The sequence below is a fragment of the Gossypium hirsutum genome, chromosome D13, assembly GCF_007990345.1.
Source record: "Gossypium hirsutum isolate 1008001.06 chromosome D13, Gossypium_hirsutum_v2.1, whole genome shotgun sequence".
In the NCBI taxonomy this organism is placed as follows: Eukaryota; Viridiplantae; Streptophyta; class Magnoliopsida; order Malvales; family Malvaceae; genus Gossypium; species Gossypium hirsutum.
This window is the reverse complement of record NC_053449.1, coordinates 1,465,197-1,479,647: the sequence shown is the minus strand read 5'-3', so window position 1 is coordinate 1,479,647 and position 14,451 is coordinate 1,465,197. Positions and strand designations below refer to the sequence as shown.

General features: G+C 32.4%; 2 protein-coding genes, 1 non-coding gene and 1 pseudogene across 5 annotated transcripts; 3 read left to right on the top strand and 1 right to left on the bottom strand.

The window, feature by feature from the left end:
- Positions 1-557: 557 nt before the first annotated feature.
- Positions 558-3,876, top strand: LOC107920683 (GDP-Man:Man(3)GlcNAc(2)-PP-Dol alpha-1,2-mannosyltransferase). Of its 2 annotated transcripts, none has more exons than XM_016850495.2 (7): positions 558-1,015; positions 1,102-1,388; positions 2,383-2,569; positions 2,665-2,733; positions 2,848-3,038; positions 3,195-3,304; positions 3,412-3,876. In XM_016850495.2, exons 1-7 carry the CDS (start codon positions 716-718, stop codon positions 3,651-3,653), a joined length of 1,386 nt encoding a protein of 461 aa, XP_016705984.1. In that variant the 5' UTR covers positions 558-715; the 3' UTR covers positions 3,654-3,876. The 2 variants fall into 2 exon arrangements, with proteins under 2 accessions (XP_016705984.1, XP_016705985.1); XM_016850496.2 differs by having other exon boundaries at positions 590-1,015; positions 3,451-3,876.
- Positions 3,877-5,293: 1,417 nt separating this feature from the next.
- LOC107919473 (benzyl alcohol O-benzoyltransferase-like) lies at positions 5,294-7,090 on the top strand (annotated as a pseudogene).
- Positions 7,091-8,661: 1,571 nt separating this feature from the next.
- On the top strand, positions 8,662-11,494 carry LOC107920639 (uncharacterized). Of its 2 annotated transcripts, XR_005923404.1 has the most exons (3): positions 8,702-8,871; positions 8,972-10,683; positions 11,480-11,494. It is a non-coding gene; the product is annotated as an uncharacterized protein (transcript). The 2 variants fall into 2 exon arrangements; XR_005923403.1 differs by lacking the exon at positions 11,480-11,494 and having other exon boundaries at positions 8,662-8,871; positions 8,972-9,204.
- Positions 11,495-12,554: 1,060 nt separating this feature from the next.
- On the bottom strand, positions 12,555-13,370 carry LOC107920638 (LOB domain-containing protein 21). The gene has a single exon (XM_016850444.2). It carries the CDS (start codon positions 13,092-13,094, stop codon positions 12,576-12,578), a length of 519 nt encoding a protein of 172 aa, XP_016705933.2. The 5' UTR covers positions 13,095-13,370; the 3' UTR covers positions 12,555-12,575.
- Between the last annotated feature and the right edge of the window lie 1,081 nt (positions 13,371-14,451).

Below are 14,451 nucleotides of genomic sequence, written 5' to 3'. Positions count from 1 at the left end.
TATTTCTATAGGTTAATTAAATCGCTTTTATTCTCTCTCAGTGCTGCTTTTTGATCAATTTGGTGATGATACTATTGATGTTATGTCACCAAAAATAATATTTGTTTAATTTAAATGTTTCTTCTTCTATTACATAAAAAAAATCACTTCTATAAGAATTTTTTATTGGAAATTTAATTACAAACTGAACAAACAACCATTTATTTACAACAATAATATAATAAAATAAGTTTCACACAAAAAAATTAGATAAGTGCTCTCAATCTCGTATAAATTAAAAAAAATAGGTGTTTTAGCAATTAATATTTTAAAATTAAAAAAAAATATTCATAATTTTTAATAATTTTAGAAATATATTTTTATAATTTTTTATAAAAAAATTTTATCTTGGAATGATTTGAGGAATCATATATGTTTTAAGGGTTAGAAAAGACAAAAAAAAAATTTATGGAGTTTTGATGAATTAAAATATGTTATTGATTTAATTGAAATTTTAATTTTCTAAATAGATTTTCCTTTATTTCTAATTTCTAACTTTCTCCACTTTCTTTCCTCTCCTTTAACCAAAACGACGCCGTCCCAGTTCTCTCCAATAGTTCATTTTTTCCTTTTCTGAAAATTTCTAGTTTTCATTGTCCCCTCCATCGGACGACTCTAAAATCCTTCTCCCCAATTTCCAATCCAAAAAAAAAAAAAGGAAAATAGATTTCAGATCATGTTAAATTGGATTCTTTGTTGGTCTCTAATCACTCTCCCACTTGCCACAATCCTTTTATTAGCTTCCCAAATCCTTAACCACCGTAGAAATAAGAAAAGAGCCGTCGGATTCTTTCATCCCTACACCAACGATGGCGGCGGCGGTGAGAGAGTCCTTTGGTGTGCCGTCAAAGCCATCCAAGAACAGAACCCAGATCTCGATTCCGTTATCTTCTCCGGCGACAACGATGCATCCTCTCAATCCTTAATGTCACGCGCCACTGATCGTTTTGGTGTTCACCTCCTTTACCCCCCAAAAGTAACTCCATTTTTAATTACATACCCCCAAAAACAAAAACCCATATTTTCTTTAGGTTTAATTTGGGTTTTTCTTATTGTTTTCAGGTTGTGCATTTGAATAGAAGAAAATGGATTGAAGAAACAACGTACCCACACTTCACAATGATTGGTCAAAGCTTGGGATCAGTTTATTTATCTTGGGAAGCTTTAAACAAGTTTACACCTTTGTATTATTTTGATACAAGTGGGTATGCTTTTACATACCCAATTGCACGTTTATTTGGATGCAAAGTTATTTGTTACACTCATTATCCTACTATCAGTCTAGACATGGTTTCTAGAGTTCGTCAACGAAGCTCAATGTACAATAATGATGCTGTAATTGCTAAAAGGTCAGCTTTTACTTAATCTCTTTTTTATTTTTAACCTTGTTAAATGATAGGAATTTGCTTGTTTTTGGATTGTTGGATTGAATTGTTATACTGGTATTAACAGTTGCATTACTAGTTTATGTGAGTTCTCTTATTTCAAACTAGCTTCCTTTTTGTTCTCGAAAGGGGTAAATCACTATTTGGACCTTGGCAACATTTTCCACATTGTAGCTTGAACCTTTTTTGTGCAAGTTAGGTCTTGAACTAGGCAATTGCTCCCATATGGGTCTGGACTGGGCAACTGTTCTCACCTTGGGGTTGAACATTTCTTTTGTCCAAGTTAGTCCCTAAACTTGGCAATTGCTCCTACATTGAGTCCTGAACTTGGCAGTTGTTCCCACATTAGAGCCTAAACTTTAGGATTTTCAAGAATAACTTGGAAAAAGAAAGTTCAACCCCTAATGTAAGAACAATTGCCAACTTCAGGACCTAACTTGGACTTAAAAAAAAAGTTCAGGCCCTAATATAGAAAAAATTGCCAAGTTCAAAAAAAAAAAAAAAGTTGAGGCTCCAATGTGAGAAAAGTTATCAAATTTAGGCCAAAAAAGTGATTTAACCCTTCTCAAAATGATTCCATGTCGACTGGCTTTTAACAGTTTATCTTTTGCACGAGGGGTGTAGTTCTACTTGTTGAATTAATGGTTTTTGGAAGTGAATCAGTGATTGTTAAGATATATTCTTAAACTTTACCTGTCATGTTCGCATTGTTTTATATCAGATTTGCTTTTAGCAATGGTTCCAGGTCAAAACTTTCAACTTTTTATTAAACCTTTGTTTGATCAATTTTCCTGGTCAACAGTTAGTACTGCCTTTGCTTCCGAAATTGGTAGAAAATTGATTTGCATGTATGGCGGTACAATAGTATAGCAGCCTATAATGTCTTAACTTGGGTGTCAGCAATATTTCTGGCTTCGTATCTTGTTATCTGGATCCTGACATTATCCTTCCATGGCAGCATGTGGCTATCCCGGTGCAAAATTATCTATTATAGAGTTTTTAGCGTGATGTATGGAATGGTGGGATCTTGTGCACATCTTGTAATGGTCAACTCTTCATGGACTCAGTCTCACATCGAGAAGCTTTGGGGTATTCCTAAGCGCATTAAGCGAGTTTATCCACCTTGTGATACTTCAGGACTTCAGGTTCTGTTTCTCGTTATTCATCACCATTCATAGTGCATTTTATATTTTTTAGTGCCATTCATCTGTGATTTCTTACCAGTTTACATCTGAAACAGGCACTTCCTTTGGAAAGGTCGGTGGAAACTCCAAAAATCATATCTGTTGCACAATTTCGTCCCGAGAAGGTGCACATACTTACATAGACCTTCAAGCTAAATTTTTAATGGTTCCGGTGTTTCGGTTTTGGAACCTTGATTAGTTCTAGAAACTCTTTACAGATTGATTTTTTTTTGACTCAGGCACATAGTCTTCAACTTGAGGCATTTTCTGTTGCCATAAAAAAACTAGAACACTATCGAAGACCTAAGTTGCAGTTTGTAGGTAGTTGTCGAAATAAATCAGACGAGGAAAGACTCCAGAATTTGAAAGACAAAGCAGTGCAATTGAACATTCAAGACGATGTGGAATTCCATAAAAACGTGATGTATAGGTAAGAACAATTACGTATAAGTTTAGTTGGATCCTCTCGCTAAATGAAAATCATCCAAAAATTGATGATCAGCAGATAATCAAGTTTGTCTGCATTTGCGTTACTGCAATATATATGTTTTAACTCTTTGTTTCGTCGTTTTCATACACTATGCAGGGACTTGGTAAGTCTTTTGGGCGGTGCTGTTGCTGGAATCCACTCGATGATAGACGAGCACTTTGGCATTAGTGTTGTAGAGTACATGGCTGCAGGAGCCATACCTATAGGTGAGCTAGCATGGCAGCTGATATTATAGTTTCCGATTCGAGCTACATTTTTTTTCCATTTTAAAAATGTTTTTAAAATGACATTCGTTTTGCTCGACCCCCTTCAGCTCATAATTCTGCTGGCCCGAAAATGGACATTGTTTTAGATGAAGACAGACAACAAACAGGATTTCTTGCTCAAAATGTAGAGGAATATGCAGATGCAGTCCTGAAAATCGTGAAGATGCCCGAGTCCGAAAGACTCATGATAGCTACAGCAGCAAGGAGAAGAGCTAGCAGATTTTCGGAGCAAAGATTTTACGATGATCTCAAAGCCGCAATCCGACCAATTATATGCGGTTCTTCCTAGTTATAGGATTGCATTAGAAGATCACACTGATATAGAAAACAATAGTTATACTTGTTCTTGTTTATTGGGGTTCTTCACCCTTTCAATCCAGTCATTGGAAAAAGCTTAGTTTAGATTTGTCAACAAAATAGATATACTTTTAACTTTGATTTGAAAACATAGATATACTTTTAACTTTGATTTGAAAACATACTTGAAGGAATTGAGGATCATGTTTGGTTCATTGGATTGCTCATTCAATTACTGCCCTATTTTAAGATCATCATTTTTTAAATAGAGTAATTAAAACGTAAATTTATTAATAATTTAATAATATTGACTGTAGTTTACTTCATATTTAAAAATATTGTTTAATATTAAAAACAATGGGCTAATGTTAGAAAATGGTTTCAATATTATTATCGTACTAATATTGTCTCTTAATTAAATATTTAAATATCATTATTAGTTTTTGATATAAATTAAAGTTTCTATGCTAAGTTTGATAGGAAATTAATTTTTCCACACATTTATACGTTAATTAGCAATAAGCCAATAAGTTAATTTTATTTTGTAATTTTTATTCATTCACGTGAATTATTTTCAAAAAAGAAAAAAAAGTATTTATTTTAGAGAATTTTACTAAGGTTTTACTCATTCTTTTAGTTTTTAATTTTAAATTTAAATTAATTATTCTTTATTTTATAACAAACTACTTTAATATTTAGGCTGAAATATGTTGTTTTTCTTTTTAATATTTAAGTAAGTATACGGTTTTTTTATATTTATCGAGATACACTGTTTTTGGAGAAAGAAGGTGAAAACGTGTCTTGCAAGGTGTGTCTTTAGCCACGTTGCATTTTCACTTTCTGTCCAAAAATAACGTATCCTGACAAATATATATATATATATATATATATATATATAAAGCATACTTACTTAAATATTAAAGAAACAACATATTTATTTAATTTAACCCACTGACTTGGTTACATAATTTTAATTTCTTTATTTATATTTGATTTTTTTCAAACACAATCTGAACTTAAGTTTGGCTACAATATTCAATTTGTTAATTAAGGGGTTAAGCATGTTTAAATTGAATTAATGAATAATTAATTTTCTGCATATAATAAATTTAACTTTTTAATGTTTACATTTTTTTGGTTAATTTGTTTCCTATTTTGTTTTTAGTTAAATTTGATCATTAATTTTTAGAAAGAGTCAAATTGCTTTTTAACGAAAATGTTAACTAAAATATTTTTTTAACAATGTTTGTATGGAAATCTATGTGGTAATCCAGATGTATTTCATGTTAACATGTTACTATTTATCTTATATGCCTCGTTAACAAATAATTTTAAAAATTATAAAATATTTAAAAATAAATAAATTATAAAAAATCATAAAAATTAGCAACAAAAAAGCTTGAAGTATACATGGATTGCATGTGGACTATCACGTTTAAAAATGTAATGTTTTAGTCAGTATTTTTGTTAAAAATAGCAATTGGACTTTATTTTAAAGGTTAATGGTCAAATTCGACTCTTTTTAAAATGTTGGGATGGAATTTAACTCAAAAAAAAAGAAATAAGGACCAAATTGATAAAAAAATTCAAACATTGAAAATTAAAAATTTATAATTATGCCTTTTTTATAGAAGTCAATTCTTACCTAATTTGATCCTCTACTTTTACAATGACTTTAGTTTAATCAAAATAATTAACATCTTTTAACTATTCGATTAAAATGATGATGGGAACTTCCCTTAAAACACATTTCTACCATTAAACCTGAAACTTGTTAGATGGCAACACCTTATAGCATCCCTCTTGCATTACCCGTTCGACGGTGCAAACCCGAACTTGTCGCTCCGGCCAAGTCTACACCACATGAACAAAAACTATTATCTGACATTGATGATCAAGAGAGTCTTCGGGCCCAATTTCCAGCGATCCAATTTTATCGGTACGAACCCTCCATGAAAGGGAAGGATATTGCTGAGGTTATTAAGGAGGCACTTGCGCAAACCCTAGTCTTTTATTATCCATTTGCAGGTAGACTAAAGGAAGGTGCTAATGGTAAGCTTATAGTGGATTGCAATGGTGACGGTGTGATGTTTATAAAGGCCGATACTGATATTACACTCGAACAATTTGGTGAACCACTTCAACCACCATTTCCTTGCTTTGAAGAACTGTTATTTGATGTCCCTGGCTCTCAAGCAATGCTTAATTGCCCATTGCTGATATACCTTCATCTAATTTATATAAAAGTATTCACAAACACGTGCCGACTCTAAGTAGGACTCACACCTGGCATGCATGTTATACCCAAGCCTACACTAAGGCTCCCTTTAAATCATTAGTGAGATTAAATAAAAAACTTTTCCTGCTGAAATTTTCTTGAACGACACCTATAGACACCACAAATTTAATTGGAGCCAAGAATTAGGCTATGGTGGTTTCATCTCCATCGTTTTTACTTTTACTTAGATACATATTTTGTTGCATAATTGATATTAGTTTTTTAGTTAATAGGTAACACTGCTGAAATGTGGTGGTTTCATCTTTGCCCTTCGCTTCAATCATGTCATGTGTGACGGCAACAATTCATGTCCGCTATTGGTGAAATGGCACGAGGTGTAGTCAGCCCTTCCATCCCACCTGTTTGGGAAAGATATCTCTTAAATGCTCGAGACCCACCACGAGTCACATTCACCCACCATGAGTATGACCGAGTGGAAGCTACCGTCATCATGGACAACATGGTTGAATGTTCCTTTTTCTTTGGCCCCGTTGAAGTTTCACTTCTTCGTAGTCTCCTCCCTCTCCACCTTCGCCATTGCACCAAGTTCGAACTCATAACAGCTTGTTTATTGCGTTGTCAAACCATTGCTATGAATCTCGACCCTGAGGAACAGGTACGCATGTTGTGCATTGCTCACGTACGTTCCAAATTCAATCCTCCATTGCCATCAGGATATTACGGGAACGTTTTGGTCTCCCCAACAGCAATTACAACAGTTAAAAACCTCTGCCATAATCCAGTTGGGTATGCAGTGGAACTAATAAAGAAAGCAATAGCAAATGTGACAGAGGAATTTATAAAATCCACGGCAGATTTATTTGCGATTCGAGGTAAATCACTCTATGTCCCGGCTGTTATCGGGTCGTATGGGATATCGGATTTAATGCACATGGGATTCGAAAATGTTTACTTCGGATGGGGAAAAGCAGAGTTTGGAGGAACGGCGCCAAAGGCCACTGGATTGGTAAGCTTTTTCATACCAACCAAGAACAAGGCCACAAGTTGGCACTTTGGTGCCAATTTGTTTGCCAGCATTAGCCATGGAAAGGTTTTCCAATGAATTGGACACAGAAAGTACATTCATAATTATTGTTAAAAATCTTGTCACACACATGTATGCATGTGAAAACCATAAATTTAGAACATAAATGTGTGTTTAAAAATAATATACAATAAATAATGAAACGTATAGTTTGAAATTAATTAATTAATTATAATAACATATAAAATATGTACGATATTAAAATAAAAAATAGATTAATTTGTAAGTAAAACGAAATTTAAACATACATAAATACATCAGATTAACAATACTAAATGCATTTAAACTATTTATCATGCTTTTGTCATCAATCGTGTGTTAGTGTCGAGTTGACTTATGATACCAACTCAATTAATAATATTATTAATACTAGAAATCCTATCACACCTATATGCATGTGGAAATCACGGATTTAGAATACAGATGTGTGTTTAAAAATAATATAAAATAAATAATGAAACATATGGTTTGAAATTAATCATAATAACACATAAAATATGTACAATATTAAAATAAAAAAATTAAATTAAATTTTGAACATTTTTTAAAGACTAAAACCGAAATTATACCATCGTTTTAAAATCTCAAAAAGAAAAACACGTGTGAGGAAACTTACAATAAATTAAAGATATAATAACGTATTGTGTATATTAAAATAAAAATGTATGAAATATATTAAAATAAAGCTTTGATTGATTGGTAAATTTAAGATTTTATTAATTCAATTGATGTGGGTTCAAATTCTACTATATGCATGTTTTTATTTATTTTTTTCAAAATAAAAAGACTAAAATACCCTCAAATAATATAACTTATTTTAATTACAAAATGATATTTTTGTAATTTTCCTAACTGAGTTGGTGTCTAGTTGACTCATGACACCAACTCAGTCAGGAGCTTAAATAATAGTAAATATACATACACACACATACAACTAATTGGGATAATAAATTGTGCATATTAATATTAAAATTAAAATGTATAAAATTTATCAAAATAAAGCTTTGATTGAGTGTCAAATATAATATTTTACCAATTCAATTTGTGTGGGTTCCAATTTTATTTTATGCAGTTTTTATTAGTTTTTTTTAAATAAAAAGATTAAAATACGAAATAAAATTTCTCTTTCACATACCAAACATTAAAATCAATTTCCAACTGATTAAATTTTTAAGAAAATCATATTATGTGGTTTATAACATATAAAAATTAAATCTACAGTAGTATAATGTAAACATTAAAAAATGTTAATATAACTATATATACAATTTTAATTAATAAAAAATATTAAATTAAAAAAAGTAGAATAGGAGGGCCCAAAATGGGCTTAAGTTAGCCATTTAAAAAATATGAATGAGTTTAGATAAAATTTTATGCCCAAATTTTGGCTAGACTTACGAAATATAAAGTGTGTTAATATCATATCTAGGACGGACCCAACCTATGAATACTTCCAATTAAGTATATACTATGAATAGTATGTCAATCTGAAGTAAGATAAAAAAAATTTTGATTAATTTGTGAATCGGTATCAACTGGTTAAATTAAATTAAAAATTAACAGTTTAATTGAAAATTGTAAATATTTTTTATTTTTATAATTTAAACTAAATGAGCCGAAAATCGGTGATCTAACCAGTTCCAAAAACATTTTATTTTGGGCTGAAATCTGGTTAGATGCCCTTAACCCAGTATAATCTCAAAGCCCAATTCCCCAACACTTACCAAACCGCACTATTGAGGCTTCTAGGGTTTAGCTATTCGATATATATGATCTCAAATGAGATTTCTCTTCCTTCCATTCTCGCCGCGTACTCTCTAGAAGATACCCAATCCTGAGACTGCAAAAGGAAACGAATTTCGAACCCTTTTCACCATGAGAGCTAAGGTAAAAAGAATCTACACATCTCTCTGTTCTTTTTATTGATTCTTTCTCATTGAAAAACTGATGGGTTATATATTTTTTTTTTCTCTTTTGGTAATCACAGTGGAAGAAGAAGCGTATGAGGCGCTTGAAGAGGAAGAGAAGAAAGATGAGGCAAAGATCTAAGTAGCCTAATGTTGCTTGATGGGTACTTTTTTTTTTGTTAAAGGATTTGAGATTTATCTTTATAATTTTTATGGTTTAGTTCTGTATTTTTGTTGAACCCTTTTTTCATCTACATGAACAATGTTATGGAATTTTCTTTTTAGAACTAAATGCTTATCTGTTTCGATGTTAGCTTTGTGATGGGTGTCTTTGTTAAGTGCTGCAAATATAGTTTATTTTTTCTTTGTTTCACAATGCGTATGGTGATTTTAGGGTATGGTTCAGAAAAGGTCATATTCTTTTGATAGGAAAAGCCTAGAACCAATTGAGCACCTATATTTATTTATTTAGGCCTAAAGAGGGATTGATGAAGAAAAGGTGGATTAGTGGATTTGATTTTTGGGGTCTCCCCCATTTGCTTGGGATGAATTCAAATGACCTCGAGAAACAAACAAATCAGTTTCTTGCCCCCAATGGAATGCAATTAGTTTTGTAAAATGATGAATGTTTTGAGGGACTTTGTATCTATTCTTTGCCTCAGCCTCTTGCTTGGTTGGATGATTAATAAGTTTCATCCATTCAATCGATCAATAGAGTTGAATGTTGTAGGGGTCATTGCTTTATGCATGTTAGTACTTGTGCCCTTTCGTTAATGATAACCTTCAGTTCATTGATTTGATTGTTAATTGCACTAGTGTGGGGAATGGAAACATTAAAGAAAATAATAAAAATGTGCATACAGAATGAAACAGAATAAAAAGTTCAATTCATTTCGACTTGAACTTTTGTTCTTGCTAAAAAGGAAAATTTTGTTCGAAATTACAAATTCTAAGAAACTCACTTGAAGAGCAGAGTAATGTCATTGGATAATAACATGGACGTACGATTGATATAATAGTCAACGCCCCATTCCATCACGTCCAACTCTAACCCCAATAAGGGAGAGTTAACGTCACTGCCGATCGCCTAAAGAAATTGCACGGCCGATCCTCTGCTGTGCTTCTCCTCAATTCCTTCCTCTTCCTCTTCCTCTTCATCTTCCACTTTTATCTTCAGCCACCCTCCATTTCACCCTCCAAACACCTTAACTGCTTCTTACCATGAACTCTCATAACACCCACTCCTCCGTTGGCAGCGGCCGGGAAGATTGTTGGAGCGAAGGAGCCACAGCTACGCTTATCAAGGCATGGGGTGACTGTTTTTCAAGACTTGACAGAGGTAAATTCTGTCAAAATGACGTGCAAGAAGTCGCTGACCCTGTTAACTCCCGTCAAAAAGGAGTTAAGCCTAAGAAAACCGACGTCTAGTGCAAGACTGGATCGACACCTAGAAGAAAAAATACAAGGTGGAAAGAACTAAACCGCCGCCTTCGAGATGACCGTTTGTTAATCGCATGGATTCTCTCATTGGTAAAGTCAATGGAGAGTCATTGGCGGTTGGAGGATGTTGGATTATCCAACGAAGCTAGTTTTAGTGAATTAGCGAGAGCGATTTTGAAATTCAGAGAGATCTATGAGAGAATCAAGGGCTGGAAGCAACATCAAGTGATGGAACTCGAGAAACAGAGAATTGAGTTCACTGAAGATGTGGAGTTTCAAAGAATGAACATGCTTGTGGATGCTCAGTTGGAAATGGAGAAATCAAAGCGGGAAAAGCATTTCAATTGCTCAGGTATCTAAATTTGCTTCATTTACTATACCCATGTTTAAATTTTACTTCCTTTGGCTAAACATTTGAATTTTGATGATCAATGAAATATGATTAATGCTTTTGATGGTTTATAGATGGTTTGACTAGCTAAAAATATGATGCTGGTTTGATTAATGTCGTACGTTACATGTTACATGTTACATGTTATTATCTAATTATTTTATCAGTCACTCTAATTTTTAACCCTATAAATAGATAAATTTTTAATAGAAATGAACAATTTATTTTTTAATTTAATATAAAAAAACTCATTTACTTATTTTTTTAATTTTAAGTACAAAGAATAAAATAAATCTGACTCTTATTATAAGTTACTCCATCATATTATAATTTAAAATAAATCTTGTTCATCTACCACTCTAGTTTTTTTCGGGGGAGGGGTATGTATTATAAATGATGGTTTAATGTCAAAAGCAAGTAAAGTTTGATACAATTGGTAGAGGCGGAGTTTTCTGAAACTTATCATGTGTAATTATATGCATCGATTTTCATGTAATATTGTCTTATGTGAGTTTTAATTCAATTTATTATGTGTAATTATGTGCTTTAGATTGAATTGTATTTCTCATTCAGTTTCATTTAAACTTTTACATATGATTCATTCTTTGATCTACTCTGTAATGTTGGATAAATTCAGTTCGAAAATCCTTAAACCATACTGAAATTCAAATCTAAATGCACTCGCAAATTAACATTTCAGGAATATATGGTCATAATTCTCTATAGCAGTAACATTTTAGGATGTTTTTTCATATAGTTTTGGCTTAAATAACATGAACGGCTTCTTAACACAACATTTCTTCACCAAAGTTTCATGAAGCAACCATGAGCTCCTCGTAGTGATGTGCCAGGCTTGTCTTGCTAATAAAGCTTCGTTCATTCGGTGAGCTTGTCTAAAACCTAGCCCTCCCATGTCCTTGGGTAAGCAAATATCACTCTATTTATCCAAGTACATCTTCCTCTTTCTTAAATTTGATCCCCACTAGAAATCTCCTACTATTCCATCTATCTTACCGCAAATGTTGGCCAAAGCTTTAAAGTAGGCCATGGGTTACACATATGAGCTAGAGTCTTTGAGTTAATTAGTGTTTGCCCACCCTTGACCCCAAGGGATTGTGCTTCCAACTTGCTAACTTGTTTTCCAACTTATCAATCATTGTTTTGGAAAAACTTAGAATCCCAAATACTTTCCTGGCTTATCATAATTAAGCTTGGTATAATAATTTATCATATTTTAAAAAAAAATTATTTATATAATGTTTAAAAAAATTGGATTTTTTTATACAATACAAGATCAAACTCATTCACATACCCACACACACTACTCTACCACATAGGTGAACCTGTGGATCAAATCCTAGTTTCAAGCCTAGATAAACTCACTTCAACCAATAGCCCTAAACTCTAAATTCTAAAATTTTATTTGCATGTACAAGAAAATAATATATATTATTCTACATATGAAAATAATGTTGAAAAATATTAGTAAACTTAAAACGATATCTCGAAACACACCAATAATAATATATATCAGTATCAAAATTAAAAAATATATATTTTAAGATAGGAGGGGATATCATATGACTTGAGAGTAATAATTCATAGGCCAAAGCTTGTGAACAAGAGCATGTGATGCTTGTTTGATTTGGCAGGAGAGTTATCCGAAATGAAGCCACCACTCTGCCCTACATTTTGGAGATTTTGGCTTACACTCCCAATTTCACTTTGTCCTTTGAAATATGCCCACTCTTTTAAGTATACCATTTACACCAAACCCTTTCTGATTTCCGATATTAATTGAAGCTTTGATATTGAGGACATAGAATAACAGATTCAAGGAAGAGAGAAAATATTTATATATATGGAATTTGGCTAAAATCATACATATTTGCTTCTTGATTCAATTCATATGAAATATTCTGGTTAAAACTGTCGAAAGATACTCCGCAATCAACCGGGAAATCATCGAAAGGTCCGGTGATAACCCGATGATGATCATCGGAACTGACGACAACGGAAGGAGTTGCGACATACCGAGCCAAACATGCTCTAGCAAGGGCTAAATCGTGTTGCAGTTGGATCATCTTCCTTTGCAACAAAGCTATGGCACCAATGCAACCATAGACAGGGTCTCTAAGCCTTGCCTCAGCCTCATACGCCAAGGAGTTCACCGTGTCTTCGCGCTGTTCTTCAGGCACTTCAACCAAGATCTTGCTTACATTGCTAGCCCCAAAAACCTTGTGGACATTGGCGAATTTCTTCGGCTCGCCGGATCGGAAATAGGGTGCGAAGATACAGTTGGGACTGCACCTCCTTTTCAAGAGCTTGCAAGCTGCACAAGAAGAAGTGGAACGTGGTTCGTGACCCCTCATTGCTTCAAATTAGACTCACCCAAACTCTTTACTTTTTTCAAGGCTTTAACTTCAATGTCTTTTCTTCTTGTCAAATTTGCATTTAAATAGGCCCCAACTTTTTAAACAGTAAGGTATAGATATTAGTATTTTTCTTAGGTTTTAATAGTGGGAAACAGTGTATGGTCTATTATTTAGATACTTCGTGCTAACAACACGAATGCCCCAAGTTAAAAACAAACATGATTCAATTTCCTTTTTCTAAAATAAATATTTGATGCTGAATCCCATTTTTTTTCTATATCTTTCATATCCGTTTTTTATGATTTACATTCGACATTCAACAATGTTGTACAATAAATGTTACATTTAGGGTGAGTTTGGATGGAAAGTGGAGTGCGACGCGGCGTGTTTAGTTTACTTTCACATTATAGTAAAACTACAGTATTTAATCTCATCGCTACTGTTATTTTTACATTAATAGCAGATAAACGTTGTCCATCCAAACCCACCTTAATAAATCATAAATTAGTTTTAAACATTTAAAGGGATACTAACATCAAACTCAATTACCATTTTTATTATAGGATAAATATAGATATAAATAATTAAAATTTTTAATATTTCATTAAATTTGTTAATAAGTTATATGAATTTTCAAGTTAAAATATGCTTCAAGTCCGTATACTTTTCATACTTTTAAAATTTAGTTCATTTATTTTTATTTCCAAAAGTTTAGGTTATTTATTTTTTAAAATTTTAAAATTTAAGACCGATTATTAATAGTGTTAAAAATTTTAAATTTTTATTGGGACATTTTAAACTAAAAAAAATACACTTAGTATCAATTGAACAAACAAAATGATGTTACCTGGATTTAATAAAAGAAAATGAGGGATGGTAAGCATCTACCATATCATTCCAACCCTGATGTATGGATTTACCTTAGTGTGGATCACAGGTGACATCTTGGTCATCTTGTTCTGAATCTGAAGGTAGATACATAGTATTTTGCTTGTTTCCCCCAAACGATGTTAGTTGTTATAACAATTGAGTTTTATAAGGTGTTAAGTTGAAAATATTTAAACACTAAATGATTTAGTAATAAAATTCATCTTAAATATTATTATATCAAAAATTTGGGATATCAAAACTTTCACATGGGTGGTATAGAGAGCCACTAAGAATGGAGGTGGTTCACACCTTAAGTGGAGCAGAGAGCCATTAAGGATAACATTTTGGTTTGGGCCAGGACGACGTTTAACCAAAATGTTGTCAACCAGGTAGTTAAGTTCTCTTTTTTTCTCTATTGCATTTGATTTGGTGTTAGAGGATGGTATTTATAGAATGAGGCAAACTTGGCTTGGGTCCCAACCAT

What these genes read in the sequence shown, in the direction of transcription:
- LOC107920638 (XM_016850444.2), bottom strand. Translation starts at nt 13,094, where the DNA reads ATGAGGGGTCACGAACCACGTTCCACTTCTTCTTGTGCAGCTTGCAAG.
- LOC107920683 (XM_016850495.2), top strand. Translation starts at nt 716, where the DNA reads ATGTTAAATTGGATTCTTTGTTGGTCTCTAATCACTCTCCCACTTGCC. An exon ending in CATAAAAACGTGATGTATAG is followed by an intron (nt 3,039 to 3,194) that starts GTAAGAACAATT and finishes TACACTATGCAG; the next exon opens with GGACTTGGTAAGTCTTTTGG. An exon ending in TGCAGGAGCCATACCTATAG is followed by an intron (nt 3,305 to 3,411) that starts GTGAGCTAGCAT and finishes GACCCCCTTCAG; the next exon opens with CTCATAATTCTGCTGGCCCG.